The 21,939-nt window shown below is 53.2% G+C and overlaps 1 protein-coding gene across 1 annotated transcript in view; it reads left to right on the top strand.

Moving 5' to 3' along the window:
* The window catches only part of LOC140396979 (bone morphogenetic protein 1-like), a 409,856-nt gene extending 390,218 nt beyond the window's left edge, over positions 1 to 19,638 (top strand). The window contains 6 exon segments of the mRNA XM_072485982.1: positions 11,779 to 11,904; positions 12,929 to 13,056; positions 13,896 to 14,109; positions 16,649 to 16,726; positions 16,729 to 16,898; positions 18,326 to 19,638. Coding sequence (XP_072342083.1) covers positions 11,779 to 11,904; positions 12,929 to 13,056; positions 13,896 to 14,109; positions 16,649 to 16,726; positions 16,729 to 16,898; positions 18,326 to 18,460 — 851 coding nt within the window. The 3' untranslated portion in view covers positions 18,461 to 19,638.
* Positions 19,639 to 21,939: the final 2,301 nt, after the last annotated feature.

The raw sequence follows: 21,939 nt of genomic DNA, 5'->3' as shown, positions 1-21,939 counted from the left end.
TTATTGGGTTCGAGGAGGTCACAGACATCTTGGAGGTCGCAGGGTTGGAGGAGGTGACCGAGATCTCCAAAGGGTGATTGGGCTGAAGGGGGGTTACAGAGATCTCGGAGGGTTGTAGATTTGGAGGAGGTTACAGGGATCTCGGAGGGTTGTCCAGGTGGAGGAGGTTACAGGGATCTCGGAGGGTTGTCCAGGTGGAGGCGGTTACAGGGATCTCGGAGGGTTGTCCATGTGGAGGAGGTTACAGAGATCTCGGAGGGATGTAGGTTTGGAGGAGGTTACAGGGATCTCGGAGGGTTGTAGGTTTGGAGGAGGTTACAGAGATCCCGGAGGGCTGTAGGTTTGGAGGAGGTTACAGAGATCTCGGAGGGTTATCAGGCTGGAGGAGGTTACAGAGATCTCGGCGGTTTGGAGGAGGTTACAGGGATCTCGGAGGGTTGTCCAGGTGGAGGAGGTTACAGGGATCTTGGAGGGTTGTCCAGGTGGAGGAGGTTACAGGGATCTTGGAGGGTTGTCCAGGTGGAGGAGGTTACAGAGATCTCGGAGGGTTGTAGGTTTGGAGGAGGTTACAGGGATCTCGGAGGGTTGTCCAGGTGGAGCAGGTTACAGAGATCCCGGAGGGTTGTCCAGGTGGAGGAGGTTACAGGGATCTCGGAGGGTTGTCGTGGTGGAGGAGGTTACAGGGATCTCGGAGGATTGTCCAGGTGGAGGAGGTTCCAGAGATCTCGGAGGGTTGTCCAGGTGGAGGAGGTTACAGGGATCTCGGAGGGTTGTCCAGGTGGAGGAGGTTACAGGGATCTCGGAGGGTTGTCCAGGTGGAGGAGGTTACAGGGATCTCGGAGGGTTGTCCAGGTGGAGGAGGTTACAGGGATCTCTGAGAGTTGTAGGTTTGGAGGAGGTTCCAGAGATCTCGGATGGTTGTCCAGGTGGAGGAGGTTACAGGGATCTTGGAGGGTTGTCCAGGTGGACGAGGTTACAGGGATCTCGGAGGGCTGTAGGTTTGGAGGAGGTTACAGAGATCTCGGAGGGTTGTCCAGGTGGAGGAGGTTACAGGGATCTCAGAGGGTTGTCCAGGTGGACGAGGTTACGGAGATCTCGGAGGGTTGTCCAGGTGGAGGAGGTTACAGGGATCTCGGAGGGTTGGAGGAGGTTACAGAGATCTCGGAGGGTTGTCCAGGTGGAGGAGGTTACAGAGATCTCGGAGGGTTGTCCAGGTGGAGGAGGTTACAGGGATCTCGGAGGGTTGTCCAGGTGGAGGCGGTTACAAGGATCTCGGAGAGTTGTAGGTTTGGAGGAGGTTACAGAGATCTCGGAGGGTTGTCCAGGTGGAGGAGGTTACAGGGATCTCGGAGGGTTGTAGGTTTGGAGGAGGTTACAGAGATCTCGGAGGGTTGTCCAGGTGGAGGAGGTTACAGGGATCTCGGAGGGTTGTAGGTTTGGAGGAGGTTACAGAGATCTCGGAGGGTTGTAGGTTTGGATGAGGTTACAGAGATCTCGGAGGGTTGTAGGTTTGGAGGAGGTTACAGGGGTCTCGGAGGGTTGTTGATTTGGAGGAGGTTACAGGGCTCTCGGAGGGTTGTAGGTTTGCAGGAGGTTACAGGGAACTCGGAGGGTTGTAGGTTTGGAGGAGGTTACAGAGATCTCGGAGGGTTGTAGGTTTGGAGGAGGTTACAGAGATCTCGGAGGGTTGTAGGTTTGGAGGAGGTTACAGAGATCTCGGAGGTTTGGAGGAGGTTACAGGGATCTCGGAGGGTTGGAGGATGTTACAGGGATCTCGGAGGGTTGGAGGAGGTTACAGAGATCTCGGAGGGTTGTAGGTTTGGAGGAGGTTACAGAGATCTCAGAGGGTTGGAGGTTTGGAGGAGGTTACAGGGATCTCGGAGGGTTGGAGGTTTGGAGGAGGTTACAGGGATCTCGGAGGTTTGGAGGAGGTTACAGAGGTCTCGGAGGGTTGTAGGTTTGGAGGAGGTTACAGGGATCTCGGAGGGTTGTCCAGGTGGAGGAGGTTACAGAGATCTCGGAGGGTTGTAGGTTTGGAGGAGGTTACAGGGATCTCGGAGGGTTGTCCAGGTGGAGGAGGTTACAGAGATCCCGGAGAGTTGTCCAGGTGGAGGAGGTTACAGGGATCTCGGAGGGTTGTCCAGGTGGAGGAGGTTACAGAGATCTCGGAGGGTTGTCCAGGTGGAGGAGATTACAGGGATCTCGGAGGGTTGTCCAGGTGGAGGAGGTTACAGAGATCTCGGAGGGTTGTCCAGGTGGAGGAGGTTACAGGGATCTCGGAGGGTTGTCCAGGTGGAGGAGGTTACAGGGATCTCGGAGGGTTGTAGGTTTGGAGGAGGTTACAGATATCTCGGAGGGTTGTCCAGGTGGAGGAGATTACAGGGATCTCGGAGGGTTGTCCAGGTGGAGGAGGTTACAGAGATCTCGGAGGGTTGTCCAGGTGGAGGCGGTTACAGGGATCTCGGAGGGCTGTCCAGGTGGAGGAGGTTACAGGGATCTCGGAGGGTTGTCCAGGTGGAGGAGGTTACAGGGATCTCGGAGGGTTGTAGGTTTGGAGGAGGTTACAGGGATCTCTGAGGGTTGTAGGTTTGGAGGAGGTTCCAGAGACCTCGGAGGGTTGTCCAGGTGGAGGAGGTTACAGGGATCTCGGAGGGTTGTCCAGGTGGAGGAGGTTACAGAGATCTCGGAGGGTTGTCCAGGTGGAGGAGGTTACAGGGATCTCGGAGGGTTGTCCAGGTGGAGGCGGTTACAGGGATCTCGGAGGGTTGTCCAGGTGGAGGAGGTTACAGGGATCTCGGAGGGTTGTCCAGGTGGAGGCGGTTACAGGGATCTCGGAGGGTTGTAGGTTTGGAGGAGGTTACAGGGATCTCGGAGGGTTGTCCAGGTGGAGGAGGTTACAGGGATCTTGGAGGGTTGTCCAGGTGGAGGAGGTTACAGGGATCTCGGAGGGTTGCAGGTTTGGAGGAGGTTACAGGGATCTCGGAGGGTTGTCCAGGTGGAGGAGGTTACAGGGATCTCGGAGGGTTGTAGGTTTGGAGGAGGTTACAGGGATCTCGGAGGGTTGTCCAGGTGGAGGAGGTTACAGGGATCTCGGAGGGTTGTAGGTTTGGAGGAGGTTACAGGGATCTCGGAGGGTTGTCCAGGTGGAGGAGGTTACAGGGATCTCGGAGGGTTGTAGGTTTGGAGAAGGTTACAGGGATCTCGGAGGGTTGTCCAGGTGGAGGAGGTTACAGGGATCTCGGAGGGTTGTAGGTTTGGAGAAGGTTACAGGGATCTCGGAGGGTTGTCCAGGTGGAGGAGTTTACAGGGATCTCGGACGGTTGTCCAGGTGGAGGAGGTTACAGGGATCTCGGAGGGTTGTCCAGGTGGAGGAGGTTACAGGGATCTCGGATAGTTGTAGGTTTGGAGGATGTTACAGGGATCTCGGAGGTTTGTCCAGGTGGAGGAGGTTACAGGGATCTCGGAGGGTTGTCCAGGTGGAGGAGGTTACAGGGATCTCGGAGGGTTGTCCAGGTGGAGGAGGTTACAGGGATCTCGGAGGGTTGTAGGTTTGGAGGAGGTTACAGGGATCTCGGAGGGTTGTAGGTTTGGAGGAGGTTACAGAGATCTCGGAGGGTTGTCCAGGTGGACGAGGTTACAGAGATCTCGGAGGGTTGTCCAGGTGGAGGAGGTTACAGGGATCTCGGAGGGTTGTCCAGGTGGAGGAGGTTACAGGGATCTCGGAGGGTTGTCCAGGTGGAGGAGGTTACAGGGATCTCGGAGGGTTGTAGGTTTGGAGGAGGTTACAGGGATCTCGGAGGGTTGTCCAGGTGGAGGAGGTTACAGAGATCTCGGAGGGTTGTCCAGGTGGAGGAGGTTACAGGGATCTCGGAGGGTTGTCCAGGTGGAGGAGGTTACAGGGATCTCGGAGGGTTGTAGGTTTGGAGGAGGTTACAGGGATCTCGGAGGGTTGTCCAGGTGGAAGAGGTTACAGGGATCTCGGAGGGTTGTCCAGGTGGAGGAGGTTACAGGGATCTTGGAGGGTTGTCCAGGTGGACGAGGTTACAGGGATCGCGGAGGACTGTCCAGGTGGAGGAGGTTACAGAGATCTTGGAGGGTTGTCCAGGTGGAGGAGGTTACAGGAATCTCGGAGGGTTGTCCAGGTGGAGGCGGTTACAGGGATCTCGGAGGGTTGTCCAGGTGGAGGAGGTTACAGGGATCTCGGAGGGTTGTCCAGGTGGACGAGGTTACAGGAATCTCGGAGGGTTGTCCAGGTGGAGGAGGTTACAGGGATCTCGGAGGGTTGTCCAGGTGGAGGCGGTTACAGGGATCTCGGAGGGTTGTCCAGGTGGAGGAGGTTACAGGGATCTCGGAGGGTTGTCCAGGTGGACGAGGTTACAGGAATCTCGGAGGGTTGTCCAGGTGGAGGAGGTTACAGGGATCTCGGAGGGTTGTCCAGGTGGACGAGGTTACAGGGATCTCGGAGGGTTGTCCAGGTGGAGGAGGTTACAGGGATCTCGGAGGGTTGTCCAGGTGGAGGAGGTTACAGGGATCTCGGAGGGTTGTAGGTTTGGAGGAGGTTACAGGGATCTCGGAGGGTTGTCCAGGTGGACGAGGTTACAGGGATCGCGGAGGGCTGTCCAGGTGGAGGAGGTTACAGGAATCTCGGAGGGTTGTCCAGGTGGACGAGGTTACAGGGATCGCGGAGGGCTGTCCAGGTGGAGGAGGTTACAGGAATCTCGGAGGGTTGTCCAGGTGGAGGAGGTTACAGGGATCTCGGAGGGTTGTAGGTTTGGAGGAGGTTACAGAGATCTCGGAGGGTTGTCCAGGTGGAGGAGGTTACAGGGATCTCGGAGGGTTGTAGGTTTGGAGGAGGTTACAGAGATCTCGGAGGGTTGTAGGTTTGGATGAGGTTACAGAGATCTCGGAGGGTTGTAGGTTTGGAGGAGGTTACAGGGGTCTCGGAGGGTTGTTGATTTGGAGGAGGTTACAGGGCTCTCGGAGGGTTGTAGGTTTGCAGGAGGTTACAGGGAACTCGGAGGGTTGTAGGTTTGGAGGAGGTTACAGAGATCTCGGAGGGTTGTAGGTTTGGAGGAGGTTACAGAGATCTCGGAGGGTTGTAGGTTTGGAGGAGGTTACAGAGATCTCGGAGGTTTGGAGGAGGTTACAGGGATCTCGGAGGGTTGGAGGATGTTACAGGGATCTCGGAGGGTTGGAGGAGGTTACAGAGATCTCGGAGGGTTGTAGGTTTGGAGGAGGTTACAGAGATCTCAGAGGGTTGGAGGTTTGGAGGAGGTTACAGGGACCTCGGAGGGTTGGAGGTTTGGAGGAGGTTACAGGGATCTCGGAGGTTTGGAGGAGGTTACAGAGGTCTCGGAGGGTTGTAGGTTTGGAGGAGGTTACAGGGATCTCGGAGGGTTGTCCAGGTGGAGGAGGTTACAGAGATCTCGGAGGGTTGTAGGTTTGGAGGAGGTTACAGGGATCTCGGAGGGTTGTCCAGGTGGAGGAGGTTACAGAGATCCCGGAGAGTTGTCCAGGTGGAGGAGGTTACAGGGATCTCGGAGGGTTGTCCAGGTGGAGGAGGTTACAGAGATCTCGGAGGGTTGTCCAGGTGGAGGAGATTACAGGGATCTCGGAGGGTTGTCCAGGTGGAGGAGGTTACAGAGATCTCGGAGGGTTGTCCAGGTGGAGGAGGTTACAGGGATCTCGGAGGGTTGTCCAGGTGGAGGAGGTTACAGGGATCTTGGAGGGTTGTAGGTTTGGAGGAGGTTACAGATATCTCGGAGGGTTGTCCAGGTGGAGGAGATTACAGGGATCTCGGAGGGTTGTCCAGGTGGAGGAGGTTACAGAGATCTCGGAGGGTTGTCCAGGTGGAGGCGGTTACAGGGATCTCGGAGGGCTGTCCAGGTGGAGGAGGTTACAGGGATCTCGGAGGGTTGTCCAGGTGGAGGAGGTTACAGGGATCTCGGAGGGTTGTAGGTTTGGAGGAGGTTACAGGGATCTCTGAGGGTTGTAGGTTTGGAGGAGGTTCCAGAGACCTCGGAGGGTTGTCCAGGTGGAGGAGGTTACAGGGATCTCGGAGGGTTGTCCAGGTGGAGGAGGTTACAGAGATCTCGGAGGGTTGTCCAGGTGGAGGAGGTTACAGGGATCTCGGAGGGTTGTCCAGGTGGAGGCGGTTACAGGGATCTCGGAGGGTTGTCCAGGTGGAGGAGGTTACAGGGATCTCGGAGGGTTGTCCAGGTGGAGGCGGTTACAGGGATCTCGGAGGGTTGTAGGTTTGGAGGAGGTTACAGGGATCTCGGAGGGTTGTCCAGGTGGAGGAGGTTACAGGGATCTTGGAGGGTTGTCCAGGTGGAGGAGGTTACAGGGATCTCGGAGGGTTGCAGGTTTGGAGGAGGTTACAGGGATCTCGGAGGGTTGTCCAGGTGGAGGAGGTTACAGGGATCTCGGAGGGTTGTAGGTTTGGAGGAGGTTACAGGGATCTCGGAGGGTTGTCCAGGTGGAGGAGGTTACAGGGATCTCGGAGGGTTGTAGGTTTGGAGGAGGTTACAGGGATCTCGGAGGGTTGTCCAGGTGGAGGAGGTTACAGGGATCTCGGAGGGTTGTAGGTTTGGAGAAGGTTACAGGGATCTCGGAGGGTTGTCCAGGTGGAGGAGGTTACAGGGATCTCGGAGGGTTGTAGGTTTGGAGAAGGTTACAGGGATCTCGGAGGGTTGTCCAGGTGGAGGAGTTTACAGGGATCTCGGACGGTTGTCCAGGTGGAGGAGGTTACAGGGATCTCGGAGGGTTGTCCAGGTGGAGGAGGTTACAGGGATCTCGGATAGTTGTAGGTTTGGAGGATGTTACAGGGATCTCGGAGGTTTGTCCAGGTGGAGGAGGTTACAGGGATCTCGGAGGGTTGTCCAGGTGGAGGAGGTTACAGGGATCTCGGAGGGTTGTCCAGGTGGAGGAGATTACAGGGATCTCGGAGGGTTGTCCAGGTGGAGGAGGTTACAGGGATCTCGGAGGGTTGTAGGTTTGGAGGAGGTTACAGGGATCTCGGAGGGTTGTCCAGGTGGAGGAGGTTACAGGGATCTCGGAGGGTTGCAGGTTTGGAGGAGGTTACAGAGATCTCGGAGGGCTGTAGGTTTGGAGGAGGTTACAGAGATCTCGGAGGGTTGTCCAGGTGGACGAGGTTACAGAGATCTCGGAGGGTTGTCCAGGTGGAGGAGGTTACAGGGATCTCGGAGCGTTGTCCAGGTGGAGGAGGTTACAGGGATCTCGGAGGGTTGTCCAGGTGGAGGAGGTTACAGGGATCTCGGAGGGTTGTAGGTTTGGAGGAGGTTACAGGGATCTCGGAGGGTTGTCCAGGTGGAGGAGGTTACAGAGATCTCGGAGGGTTGTCCAGGTGGAGGAGGTTACAGGGATCTCGGAGGGTTGTCCAGGTGGAGGAGGTTACAGGGATCTCGGAGGGTTGTAGGTTTGGAGGAGGTTACAGGGATCTCGGAGGGTTGTCCAGGTGGAAGAGGTTACAGGGATCTCGGAGGGTTGTCCAGGTGGAGGAGGTTACAGGGATCTTGGAGGGTTGTCCAGGTGGACGAGGTTACAGGGATCGCGGAGGACTGTCCAGGTGGAGGAGGTTACAGAGATCTTGGAGGGTTGTCCAGGTGGAGGAGGTTACAGGAATCTCGGAGGGTTGTCCAGGTGGAGGCGGTTACAGGGATCTCGGAGGGTTGTCCAGGTGGAGGAGGTTACAGGGATCTCGGAGGGTTGTCCAGGTGGACGAGGTTACAGGAATCTCGGAGGGTTGTCCAGGTGGAGGAGGTTACAGGGATCTCGGAGGGTTGTCCAGGTGGAGGCGGTTACAGGGATCTCGGAGGGTTGTCCAGGTGGAGGAGGTTACAGGGATCTCGGAGGGTTGTCCAGGTGGACGAGGTTACAGGAATCTCGGAGGGTTGTCCAGGTGGAGGAGGTTACAGGGATCTCGGAGGGTTGTCCAGGTGGACGAGGTTACAGGGATCTCGGAGGGTTGTCCAGGTGGAGGAGGTTACAGGGATCTCGGAGGGTTGTCCAGGTGGAGGAGGTTACAGGGATCTCGGAGGGTTGTAGGTTTGGAGGAGGTTACAGGGATCTCGGAGGGTTGTCCAGGTGGACGAGGTTACAGGGATCGCGGAGGGCTGTCCAGGTGGAGGAGGTTACAGGAATCTCGGAGGGTTGTCCAGGTGGACGAGGTTACAGGGATCGCGGAGGGCTGTCCAGGTGGAGGAGGTTACAGGAATCTCGGAGGGTTGTCCAGGTGGAGGAGGTTACAGGGATCTCGGAGGGTTGTCCAGGTGGACGAGGTTACAGGGATCTCGGAGGGTTGTCCAGGTGGAGGAGGTTACAGGAATCTCGGAGGGTTGTCCAGGTGGAGGAGGTTACAGGGATCTCGGAGGGTTGTCCAGGTGGAGGAGGTTACAGGGATCTCGGAGGGTTGTCCAGGTGGAGGAGGTTACAGGGATCTCGGAGGGTTGTAGGTTTGGAGGAGGTTACAGGGATCTCGGAGGGTTGTCCAGGTGGAGGAGGTTACAGGGATCTCGGAGGGTTGTCCACGTGGAGGAGGTTACAGGAATCTCGGAGGGTTGTCCAGGTGGAGGAGGTTACAGGGATCTCGGAGGGTTGTCCAGATGGAGGAGGTTACAGGGATCTCGGAGGGTTGTCCAGGTGGAGGAGGTTACAGGGATCTCGGAGGGTTGTCCAGGTGGACGAGGTTACAGGAATCTCGGAGGGTTGTCCAGGTGGAGGAGGTTACAGGGATCTCGGAGGGTTGTCCAGATGGAGGAGGTTACAGGGATCTCGGAGGGTTGTCCAGGTGGAGGAGGTTACAGGGATCTCGGAGGGTTGTCCAGGTGGAGGAGGTTACTGGAATCTCGGAGGGTTGTCCAGTTGGAGGAGGTTACAGGGATCTCGGAGGGTTGTCCAGGTGGACGAGGTTACTGGGATCTCGGAGGGTTGGAGGATAGTTGGAGACCTATCTTTTATTCAGCTGACCTGTGAGCCGGTGCAGTGCTGGTTTGTTTCTGCTCTCTCCCAGTTAACTCGCTCAGTTTGTCCGCGAAGTTGACAGTCACCATGTGGGAGAGGTGGTCTTGTAAATACCACTTGCAGCAGCTAATAGGTAAAGCGGAGATGCCCCTGAAACTTTCCAAAACCTCAGCGTAAAACAACTGGAGCCCAGCGCAATAGAAAGACCCGAGTACTGGAATGATAGGCGGGAGCGCCCCCTTTAGGATCCTGACCAGAATGACTCGCACAACAATTTCACAAACTCTTTGGTTTGCTTTTATCGGATTGCTGTCTCCCTTGCTGCATGTAAATCTGTTCATGCAGATCGATTCAGAGAGAGCAGGAGGAAGCCATTCAGCCCATCCTGCCTGGCCCTGTCAAAGAGCTATCCAATGAGACGCCTTCCCCTAGGCCCTGGCAAACATACTAGTTCATTGCTTCAAAACCTCCCCTCGTCCCGTCCCGTCCCCCAAGTTTGTTTGCTGACTTGTGACCTGCTGCCAGTGAGTGTTAACAACTTGGCCGTGCTTTTTAACTTATTTAAAGCAATCCAGATTTCCTGTTGCTCAATTGCCACATTTTAATTGCAGAAGATGTTGTGGATTTGGAGTCGTTTGCTGTATATTTACCACAGACATTTTTACAAATACTCGCAGAATGTGACAAAACAGTTCAAAATGGCCATCGCAAAGTGCAATGCTATTCAAATTATCCACATCGATCACGTTACACTCTCAGTACAGTAATGTTGCATGTAATAATTACTGTATTCCGGGTCAGTCGTACGGCTTTATACAGTTTCCAGCCCCTCCGTGTCCTTTCCTTTAACTTTTCATAGAATTCGAATCCCTACAGTGCAGAAGGAGTCCTTTCAGCTCATCAAGTCTGCACTGACCCTCAGAAAGAGCCTTTTATCTAGACCCAATCCACCATCCTATCCACGTAACCCCATAATCCCACCTAACTTATTTTTAAAATTTAGAGTACCCAATTAATTTTTTACAATAAAGGGGCAGTTTAGCGCGGCCAATCCACCTACCCTGCACATCTTTGGGTTGTGGGGGCGAAACCCACGCAGACACGGGGAGAATGTGCAAACTCCACACGGACAGTAACCCAGAGCCGGGATCGAACCTGGGACCTCGGCGCCGTGAGGCAGCAGGGCTAACCCACTGCGCCACCGTGCTGCCAACCGCAGCTAACCTGCACATCTTTGGACTGTGGGAGGAAACCGGAGCACCCGGAGGAAACCCACGCAGACACAGGGAGAACGTGCAAACTCCACACAGTGACCCAAGGCCAGAATCGAACCCTGGGTCCCTGGCGCTGTGAGGCAGCAGTGCTGACCACTGTGCTGCCGTGCCACCCCTTTTGTTGGAGTCCCACAGACGACATAATCTGAGGACAGACACTTTGAATAAGTGTAGCCAGGAAGATGTTCATGTGGATGAGGAAGAAAATATACAATCCCTTTTTGTCTCATTTTATTTCTGGAGAGACAGAATTGAAAAGTTGGGAAGCTGTGCTCAACTTGTGTCTAATGATGTTTAGACTACACTTAGAGCACTGCGTGCAGTTCTGGTCACCATATTATAGCAAGGATACAGAGGCACTGGAGAGGGAGCGGGGAAGGTTTACAAGGATGATCCCAGCAATGTGTGGATTTACATATCAGAAAAAAAGATCGACAGACCAGGTCCATTTTCTCTTGAAAACAGGCGGCTGATGAGGTGACCTAATCAAGCATTTCAAAATTCTGAATGGTTTCCGATGGCGTGAATATGGGGGAAGAGCGTAACTCGAGGCCGCCGATATAAGATAGTCAGCGAGAAATCTGATCGGGAATTCAGAAGAAACTTGTTCACCCAGAGAGAGTGGGGAAAATGTGGAACACGCGACCACAGGGCGGCACAGTAGCACAGTGGTTAACACTGTCGCTTCACAGCTCCAGGGTCCCTGGTTCGATTCCCGGCTTGGGTGACTGTCTGCGTGGAGTCTGCCCGTTCTCCCCGTGTCTGGGTAGGTTTCCTCCGGGTGCTCCGGTTTCCTCCCACAGTCCAAAGATGTGCAGGTTATGTGGATTGGCTTTGATCAATTGCCCTCAGTGTCCAAAACGGTCGGGTGGGGTTACTGGATTGTGGGAATGGGGTGGAGATGTGGGCTAAGGTGAGGTACTCTTTCCTGGGGCCGGTGCAGACTCAGTGGGCCGAATGGCCTCCTTCTGCACTGTAAATTCTATGGTCAAAGTGAATAGTGTGGATGAGTTTAAGGGGAAACTTTGCAAACATATGAGGGAGAAGGGGACAGAGGGTTATGTTGACAGAGCTTTATGAGGAAGGATTGGCGGAGGCTGGAGTGGAACACAAATGCTAGTATGAACTATTTGGGCCAAATGGCCTGTTTCCCTGCTGTAAATCTAACTGTTGAATCAAACACAAACCATTATGGTTTCAAGCAAGCTGAAGGCAGGCAGTACACTCCTGGCTGGGGTCCGACAAAAGTTACCCCCAAAGTATCGGCCCAAAGTGATATCTCCCTCAGCATTGGTTAAGTGGGAAGTAGAATTGTACCACCCAGATATCATTCTGAGGTTTCTCAGGAACATTGGGACAGTGCAGGAGAAGAGGGGGAGCTTTTGCGTTGGCTGAGCAGGCCGGAGGAATAGGACCCTTGGTGGGGAGGGGGATTGCTCGTGGGGATGGAGTCCTGCACTGTGTGTTTGGGCTGAAAATCCCGAGAGGCCTCCTTCAGCTTCCCCGCTTTTCTTCCTTCCAGACAAGGACGAGTGCTCCAAGGATAACGGGGGCTGCCAACACGAGTGTGTCAACACTTTCGGGAGTTACACGTGCCAGTGCCGCAGCGGCTTCATGCTTCACGAAAACAAGCACGATTGCAAGGAAGGTGAGTGGCACCCACGGACGCACAGCAAGGCGGGAGAAATTCTCCTCATGGTGTGTATGAACCACCGATTGCTGCTCCCCCTGCTGGGGCAGTGAAGGGATTACAGTTTTAATACAGATGGCACCATTGTTGTGTCAACTAATGCGTTGGAGGTTGAGTTGGCATTTTGTGGTTTTCATTTGCAGAATCTTCACAAGTGAAAATACAGTCAAGAGAGAGACCCGATAAAAGCAGGATTATTTCAACTAGCCCAAAGCAGTGAATGATAGCGTACGCCTGATGAGCATCTTGCATTACGCAATGTGAGGGAATCGCGGGATTGCTCGCTAACGGTTCCCAATGGGCATGCGACACCGGCAACGAGCAAATCGTGTCCGCAGTCAGGGCGACGTCAGCCGTTTCGTTCGCCTTCGAAACGAGCAGTCCCCCAAGTGGGGAGACTGCCCCCTGTCAGTCAGTCAGCCCCAGGGGTGTCGATGAACGCTTCTCATTCACCTCGCCGATCCTTTCTCCCCAAACAAACGAGCGGCGTTCTACACAGGCACGGCTCCCGATCCAGGCATAGCGAAACGGGAGGACGTCTGCAGCATCCAGACTGAATGGGCTAATCATTTGAAAGGGAGAGTGGGTCCTGGAGGTTATTGTGCATGCTGACCTCTATTGCGAGGGGGGTGGGGGGGGGGGGGGGGGGGGGGGGGTGTAGTATAAAGGTTAGTATGTCTTGCTGCAACTTAGAGACCAGCTGGGAGGAAGATGCCCCCTTGCGGGAAAATCTAGGACAAGGGGGTTGAAACCCTTTCCGAGGGTATGGAATTCTGCGCCGAGAGCAGCGGGGGTGGGGGGGTTGCTGTGCGGTTATATTCAAAGCTAAATCGGACAGGTTTTTGGTCGACCAGGGAGTCGGGAGTTATGGGGGAGAGAGAGACAGGGAATTGGAGTTTAGGCTGCTTCGGATCAGCTATGATCCGAATGGCCTCTTCCCACTGCTCCTACCTCACATGGTTCTCTGTTCTCGTGACTACAGCTGGATGCGAACACAAAATCAACAGTGTCTCAGGCACCATCACCAGCCCGAACTGGCCCAATAAGTACACAAGTCGGAAGGAGTGTACCTGGGAGATCATAACCACGCCTGGGCACCGGGTTAAACTGGTAAGGAAAAAAAAAACCCTTACCGAACACGAGATTGCAAACCTGCTCTCCATCGTCAAAATGCTGGACCAGATTGGAACCCCACACAGCCACAAATGGCTTCTTCTGGCCACACTCCATCCACAACGTGGGAGCTGCAGAGAGCCGTAGAATGATACAGCACACTGTATGCTGTTTGGCCCAGCATGCCTCTGCTAGCCCTTTTAAAAATGCCCCCCAATTCGTCCCACGCTCCCCTGTAGCTCTGCACATTGCTCCTTTGCAGATATTTATGTAATTTTCCTTTGATTTTGTTTTTAACATAAATTAAAGGTGCACAATTCATTTTTTTTCCAATTAAGGGGCAATTTAGCCGTGGCCAATCCACCTACCCTGCACATCTTTGGGTTGTAGGGGTGAGATCCACGCAGACACGGGGAGAATGTGCAAACTCCACTCGGACAGTGACCCCGGGGCCGGGAGCGTACCCTGGTCCTCTGCGCCATGAGGCAGCAGTGCTAGCCACTGCACCACTGTGCCGCCATGCAATTCTCTTTTGTAAGTCCCTTTTTGAATCTGCTCCCTCTGTCCTTTCCGGCAGCGCGTTTCAGATTGCCACAACTCGCCACGTCAAAGAAAGCAAAATCACCCCTCTGCCAAAATTATCTTCAATCTGTGTCCTCGGTTAGCAACCCTCCTGCCAACAGAAACAATTCCTCCTTGTATATGCTGTCAAAAATCCTCATTTTTAATGGAACCTCCCCGTCACCTTCTCCCCTCGGAGGAGACACGTGTCTTGAAATTTGAAACCTTGTTTGAAAGCTTCTGGCTGCGTGCAACTGTTTGCTTCTGCCCGGCAGGCGTTCAACGAGTTGGACATCGAGCAGCACCAGGAATGTGCGTACGACCACCTGGAGCTTTACGATGGCAAAGACTCGAAGGCAAAGGTTATCGGCCGATTCTGTGGTAGTAAAAAGCCAGAGCCTCTGATCTCCACCTTCAACAGGATGTTCATTAAATTCTTCTCCGACAACTCTGTGCAGAAAAAGGGCTTTGAAGCCACTCACAGTTCAGGTAAGAATCGGCCACTGTTACCTCCCCTGCATCGTGATGAAATGAAGACACCCGCTGTCCAGACAGGCCGCTGCAACCATTAATTTGAGCTGCTTTAGGAAGTGATGTTCAAAGACATAAGGGTGGAATTACCAGAGGAATTTTCTACACGGGTTTCTCCTTGTCTTTTGTGCTTTGCCACTCCACCCACTCGGGGAGGTTGTGATCTGGCAATGATGTAACTGAGACTGTGCTCCCAGACTAAACATGGGCTATTGTTGGGTGAAGCAGGCGGAGCTTTGATCATCGCCGCTTGAGAAGGGAGTGTCCGTCAGTGAAGGCTTAATTCCTGGCATTTATCCAAATTGAGGCAAAATTATTGACAAGGGTTTGAATGGGAGAGGAGCGCAGGGGGCAGCACGGTGGCGCAGTGGGTTAGCCCTGCTGCCTCACGGCGCCAAGGTCCCAGGTTCGATCCCGGCTCTGGGTCACTGTCCGTGTACAGTTTGCACATTCTCCCCATGTCTGCGTGGGTTTCACGCCCACAACCCAAAGATGTGCAGGGTAGGGGGATTGGCCACGCTAAATTGCCCCTCAATTTGGGAAAATGAATTGGGTACTGTAAAAAAAAATTTTTAAAGGAGAGGAGCGCGGTAAAATTATGCCCCCCCCCCCCACTCCTGCCCATTACTTAGCCACTGAGTCAGTACTGAACCAGGCAGATGAGGAACTTTGCCCAGTTCAGACTCTGTCTCTTTTGATTGGCGATAGCAGGCCTGTGCAGCCAATCGCCGCGCCCACACACCAGCTCGAGACTCCCAATCCTTGGTTGGTATCGTCTGACCCTCGGTTGTAGGAGCGAAGGTTAGATGAGGCGAGGATTGAACTCAGCAGTGATCCCCACCCCCCCCCCCCCCCCCCGCCCTGCCCCGACATCCCTTGCTGGCACTCTGAAGCAAAATAATACCAGGGGACTACGGGCTCCTGTGGCAACATAGCCCAACATCAATCAGCTGCAGAGACAGAGCGGCAAATGGGGCTGATCAGATCGCTCGAGAGGGAGCCAGCATGGACTCAGTGGGCCAAATGAATTTCTCCTGTTCCTTCAATGCAAAAGGTACTCGACACTGGAGAACAGAATGAAGTGACGTCAATATTGCAATGTCGCAAACTCTGTTGTTAAGTTGTGGACTTAAGGTAAATGTTGTGCAGAGCTTTCCTCAGCGGTATTAGTTGAAGGATAAATACGGGCCAGTTTCCCAGGGATAACTCCCCTGCTTATCTTTGGAATGCGCCAAGGGACCCGAAAGGCAGGCACGGCCTTGTATTAATTGTCTTGGATTGGATTGGATTTGTTTATTGTCACGTGTACCGAGGTACAGTGAAAAGTATTTTTCTGCGAGCAGCTCAACAGATCATTAAGTACATGAGAAGAAAAGGGAATAAAAGAAAAGATTAGAACGAGTATAAGTTAAGTAAAAAGTGGATCTGTTTGTGAGAGCTCACAGAGAGTCGCCTCGCTCCGGCGCCATCTTGGTAAAGGTAGCTCTGAAAGGCAGGAATTTTCTGAAAGGCAGGAATTTTAGATTGAAGGGAGGGGAGCGTATCAGTCCTGGCTTGACAGGTTGTGACCCAGGCTGGGAAGGATCTCGCACGTTGCTGAATGGTTACCATAAATCGGCACTAAATGTCGTTCAGCAAGTACCGCAGGCAAGGAAAAGATGTAACTGAAGAGAAAATGCTGGAAAATCTCAGCAGGTCTGGCAGCATCTGTAGGGAGAGAAAAGAGCGAACGTTTCGAGGCCGATGACTCTTTGTCAAAGCTAACAGACAGAGAAAGTAGGAGATATTAATACTCCGGAGTGAGAATGAAAGATGCGTCAAAGCCACAGAAACCCAGGGAAACCGGGTGCTAATAACCACAGAAACCAAGGGGAAAGAGTGTTAATGGCAGTCCCCAGAGAGGACAAAAGATGTGAAAGGCCAAACAGCAGAGAAACTAACATCAGAGGATGAACTGTAGATGTGGGGGGAGGGGAAGCAAAGAGGAGAAATGGTAAGGAAAGGTGGATAAGATGGGGGTGGGGGGAGTTAATATATATGAAGAAAGACAAGAAAGAAAGAAATGGTAAAAGGACAGTTAAAATAAAATGGGATGAAAAATATGGCTGTGGAAGAGAGTCTTGGTAAATACCTTGTCCAACACTAAGAGAGAAATGGAAAGCAGTGAAGGTGGGTAGTGGGGGAGGGACATACGGAAATCCTGCCGGAGAGAAGAGCAGTACTTCTTCAGGGTATGCATTCCTGGAAGAGAGGTGGCAGTGAGTTTAAACACTGGATAAAAGCAAATTACAGCGGATGCTGGAATCTCAAACGAAAGAGAAAATGCTGGAAAATCTCAGCAGGTCTGGCAGCATCTGTAGGGGGAGAAAAGAGCGAACGTTTCGAGTCCGATGACTCTTTGTCAAAGCTAACAGACTGAGAAAGTAGGATGTAACTGCCTTGGCAAGCTTGTACCGGACGACCAGTGTTACACTCGTGTCCGTATTTTATCCTGCAGAATGTGGAGGCAAGCTGAAAGCAGAAGTGAAAACCAAGGATCTGTACTCTCACTCGCAGTTTGGCGATAACAATTACCCGGAGGAGCAGATTGTCAGTGGGTGGTCCGGGCGGAAGAAGGGTACGGGGTGGAGTTGATCTTCCAGACCTTCGAGATCGAGGAGGAAGCAGACTGCGGCTACGATTACATGGAGCTGTTCGATGGTTCGGATGACACAGCTCCCAGGCTGGGCAGGTTCTGCGGCTCTGGGGTAAGATCTCGGCCTTTCTCCACTTCCTTCTGGGCCTGTGAAACCGCCCCGATTTCCCTACTGGGTGTGGCGAGGAATGCAGACAGAGGATGGTTGTGCTTGTTGGAAGCCATTGATCTCAGGCCCATCACTGTAGGAGTTCCTCAGGGCCGGGTCCTGGGCCCAACCAGCTTCAATGACCTTCCCTCCATTGGCGGGTTAGAGGTGGGGGATGTCCACTGATCATTGCAGAGTGTTCAATACCATTCAAAGCTCCCCAAATAATGAGGTCCCGTTCCCACATGCAGCAAGACCTGGACAACAATCAGGCTCGGGCGAATAGGTGACAAGTAACATTCCTGCCACACACAGGCCAGGCAATGACCATCTTCGACAAGAGAGAGAGGCCAGCTGTTTAGCCTCGACATTCAATGGCAATTCCATTGACGAGTCCCCCTGTCGATGTGTGGAAGAATTGGCGAAATCTTGTCTCTGGTTCCATGATGCCACTTTCAGCTCCGTGTCACACAGTGAACCCTCTCCCCAGCACTGGTTAAATCCCCTGGCCACTGCCCTGTACTCAACACTTCAACCATGAGCTCAGCTGAGGGGAGCGATTGTTGAGTAAACTGCGCTTAAAGAGCAGGAAAAATGTACACGCATGCATGTCCTCGCACACGTACACAACGTGCATGTATGCACACACCTGCATACGAGTGCACATACACAGATGTACACATGCACGTACACATGCGCACAACACAACGTTTATTTGCATACATACTCATGTGCATGGATAAGGGCTCACATGCAGGAAGATGTACGCATGCATGCTTAACCTTAGAAACTCCCTGATGCAAGCTTGTGCCTGCTTCCGTAGCTAGGTCTTCTCCGAGCAGGTCGCCAGAATCTATAGGGGGCGCCGCCCTGCATCAAGCTTGGCTGACCAGGAGACCCCGCCGCCCTTACCACCTGCCCTGGGCAGATTGGAAGGATTTACTGGTTGATCCTCAACCTGTTGGGCCCGCGTTGTGAATGTGCCTTCCTTGGCCATCAGGTCCTGGGTTTGGGTCCCGAAACCGGAGCTTCTGGCCCAGAGGCAGGGCCGCCACGCACTGCGCCACAAGGCCTCCTGCCCACAGACACATCCTCACACATACCCGGCATATCTAGTTGGAGTCAGCCTTATTGAGAGCAGCTGTGGAGCGTGGAGCAGGAAAGTTAAGCCTCCCGGACACTGGGTTTGTGAATGGGTGGAGCAGTAGCTGTAAAGCACCAGTGGGGCATCAGTGAAGGTGAAAGATTCTTTCCTGCATCGTAGCAGGTGGGTCAAAGGTATGGCCGTGGAGAGGCCAGCAATGTGGAGTGAAGAGGCCGGTAAGGATTGGAGGGGACAATTGCAGGTCAACAATAGCCTTCTGTTGACGGGTGAACGTTTTCTGTTGCAGCCCCCTGAGGAGATTTATTCGGCAGGCGACTCGATCATGATTCGCTTCCACACCGACGACACCATTAACAAGAAGGGTTTCCACGCACGCTACACCAGCACCAAGTTCCAGGACACTCTCCACTTGAGGAAATGATCCCCGAACCCTCGGCGAACCGAGAGACTGGAATTTGCGACTTCCTACTTTTATTCGTACTGTTAAAAAAAAAAATTCTCACACGAGGAACATAGCCATTTCCCCCAAATTTCAGCACTTTAAACGAAAAAAAAAAATAGCTGAAATGACTCGAGTGTATTATGATATGTGATGCTTCTTCAGTGCAGCAAACGACTTGGGAATCGCCAAGTGACTCAGTATTGCAGTGTTCTCAAAAAACAAGGACTCCAAGTGTTGCGAGAGATCCCTTTGGGGGAGGATGACTGGAAGCTGCTGTATGGTCCTCTTTCGATGGGCATATCTGAGCTTTCTTTCAAACATCAAGCAAGAAGGGTCAAGGCAGCCACCCTCTGCACTTGGCCCGTGGACTTAGTGAAACCTCTCTCTCTCTCTCTCTCTTTCTATCTCTCTCTCTCTCTGTCAGACATTGTTACACCCACTTGACCACGATCATGAGCCATGTAGTCGCAGGCCTTTAGCCTGCCACACCAAAGGGTGCTGGGGCTGTCAGGGGAGGCTTTGAGCTGAAACTCTGAGCCAGTGTAGCCTAACCTTGCCCGTCTGGCCCGAGCACTATTGGGCAGAGGATTCGGAGCAGACCATCCTATCTGCTCTCTCTCCACTGCTCAATGGTGTTTAGTGTGGGGGAGTGGGGGTGGGGAAAGGAGCGGAACCTCTACAGTGAAAAGGGGGGGTAGTCACTTAAACTGCCCACTCAATAAAATGTGGTAGCATGCAAACAGTTCCTGCAGCTTCAAGTTTATACTCAGGTCCTGGCCTTTATCACAGGAGGGAGAGAAATCTCCTTTATTCAGTCTGTGTCGGGGGGGGGGGTCCGTAAGGGACAATTTCTTTATGACGCAAATGTTGTTGGAAGAGCTGCACTCGCGTTCGTTTTGACCTCCTGGGGTCACGGTGAGTATGACCTCCGGCCTGACGAGCTGCAGGGTCAGGAATGACTGCCTGTTTTCTGTAGGGCAGTTTTCTGGAGGCCCCCTGACTGCTCAGCTGTGATTCCAACCGGGCTGGGCAAGGTGCACCACAGGAGATTGTGTGTCGATTTTTGGCTGATACGCTTCAGAACGTTCATTCTCGGCAGCCCAATTTAAAAAAAATAAATAAAAATAAAAAATAAATGCTGCAGCTTTTGCATTTTGTCCGCTGTTTTCTGGTCTTGATTTTTGTCAGGCATTGGCTGGAGGACCTGGGTAAGAGCCGTCACACACACACACACAACACACACGCGGCACGGGAAGATGAGGGACGGGAACCTGACCGGAAGCAATTTCTCCCGATAAAATGAGAGACCATGCATTTCCGTAGCGCCTCTTGCAATCTCAAGACATTCCCAAAGCCCCAGGCAGCCAGTGACGTGCTTCCGAAACGTCCTCGCTATTGTCAAGCAGCTAGTTTTCACACAATTTTCACATGACTGGACAATCTGTTGGTAGTGTTGTTGGCTGATGGACAGGTATTGGCCAGAATACTGGGAGATCATCGCCCCCCCCCCGCCTCCCTCCTACTCTTTGTATAGGATCTAATATGGCCACCTGGGAGGGCGGACACGTAGCGATCCCATCCGAAAGACAGCTTCTCCGACAGTGCAGCATTCCCGGAGTGCAGTCCTGAAAGTGGCGACTTGGTTTTTTCATTCCCAAGTCTCCAGAGTGGGGCTCGCACCCCTCGGCCTTCTGACTTGGAGGGGCCGAATGGACTTCCCCATCTCACGTTTCTTCTGTTCAAGCGTGCGGGCCACTGGAGTCACAGCTCGCACCTCAAGAGTGACGTCTGAAAGTAAGTTGGGGGAAATTATTTCACAATTTGTCTCCATTAAAAACACTTGCCAACCAGAGTTAATCTGAGCAGACTGAAAAGATTTTAACTGAAAGAAACTTGTAAAGATACATGTTCCCCTCTTTTTCTTTTTAGGTTTAAAGTTGTCTGTGTAACCTCCGGCTGTTTTCAGCTGGGAACTAAGAATGCACGGTCGGGAGGATTATGGGCTGGGGAGCCTATTCAGGCTTTCGGGCCTGCTGTGCCATTCAACACGATCAAGGCTGACCTTTAACCCCGGCCTTCCACTGCCACCAGAGCCTGCAATTCCCTTCGTATCCAGACATGCATCGACTCCTGTCTGGAATGGATTCAGTGACTCAGCATCCGCTTAGCTTTCTTGAAGACTCATGAAGGACATCAAACAGAGGTAAGTGGTGCCAAAGAACAATACAGCACAGGAACAGGCCCTTCGGCCCTCCAAGCCTGCGCCGGCCATGATACCACCCTTTGCCAAAATCCTCAGCACTTCCTTGTGCCGTGTCCCTCTATACCCGTCCTATCCATGTGTTTGTCAAGATGCCTTTTGAACATCGTTAATGTATCTGCTCCCACAGTCTCCCCTGGCAACGCGTTCCAGGCACTCACCACCCTCTGCGTAAAAAACCTGCCTCGCACATCTCCTCTAAACTTTTCCCCACGGACCTTAAACCTATGCCCCCTGGTGTCTGACCCCTCCACCCTGGGAAAGAGTGCCTGCCCATCCACTCTATCCATGCCCCTCATAATCTTGTAGACCTCCATCAGGTCGCCCCTCAACCTCGTCGTTCTAATGAAAACAGTCCGAGTCTATTCAGCCTCTCCACATAGCTAACATCCTCCAGACCAGGCAACATCCTGGTAAACCTCCTCTGCACCCTCTCCAAAGCCTCCACATCCTTCTGGTAGTGTGGCGACCAGAATTCCGCGCAATATTCCGAGCCGATTCTTACAGCACCAGGTGAGGAGCACCCCCCCCCCCACACACACACACAGAGTGCCAGAGGGCAGCCAGGAGGGTCGCCAGTGCTCAGATTATCTGCCAATTGAAAATTGGCTTAGCTGTAGGAGACTGAGGGTGATGACAGACTTTAGTAACTGGAAGCCAGTGTCCCGTGATGCACCACAGGGATCTGTGCTGGGTCCCCTACTGTTTATCATATATATAAACGACATAGATGACTATGGGGGTGTAGGATCACTAAGTTTGTGGGTGACACGGGCAGCACGGTGGCGCAGTGGTTAGCGCTGGGACTACATCGCTAAGGAGCTGGGTTTGAATCCCGGCCCTGAGTCACTGTCCGTGTGGAGTTTGCACATTCTCCCCGTGTCTGCGTGGGTTTCGACCCCACAACTCAAAGATGTGCAGGGTAGGTGGATTGGCCACGCTAAAATTGCCCCTTAATTGGAAAAAAAATAATTGGGTACACTAAAAAAAATTTTTAAGTTTGTGGATGACACAAAGCTTGGCCGGGTGGGTAACAGTGACGTTGTGTGTCTTGGGTTACAGGAAGGTGTAGACGGAATGGTCAAATGGGCAGGAAGGTGGCAGATGGAATTTAACCCTTGAAAAGTGTGAGGTGACACACTTCGGAAGGAGTAATGTGACCAGGAAGTGTTCAATGAAGGGCCTGACGCTGGGACGT

This window comes from Scyliorhinus torazame, chromosome 20 (genome assembly GCF_047496885.1).
Source record: "Scyliorhinus torazame isolate Kashiwa2021f chromosome 20, sScyTor2.1, whole genome shotgun sequence".
NCBI lineage: Eukaryota > Metazoa > Chordata > Chondrichthyes > Carcharhiniformes > Scyliorhinidae > Scyliorhinus > Scyliorhinus torazame.
Note: the sequence above shows the minus strand (reverse complement) of the source record. Positions and strands in the feature narration are given on the sequence as shown.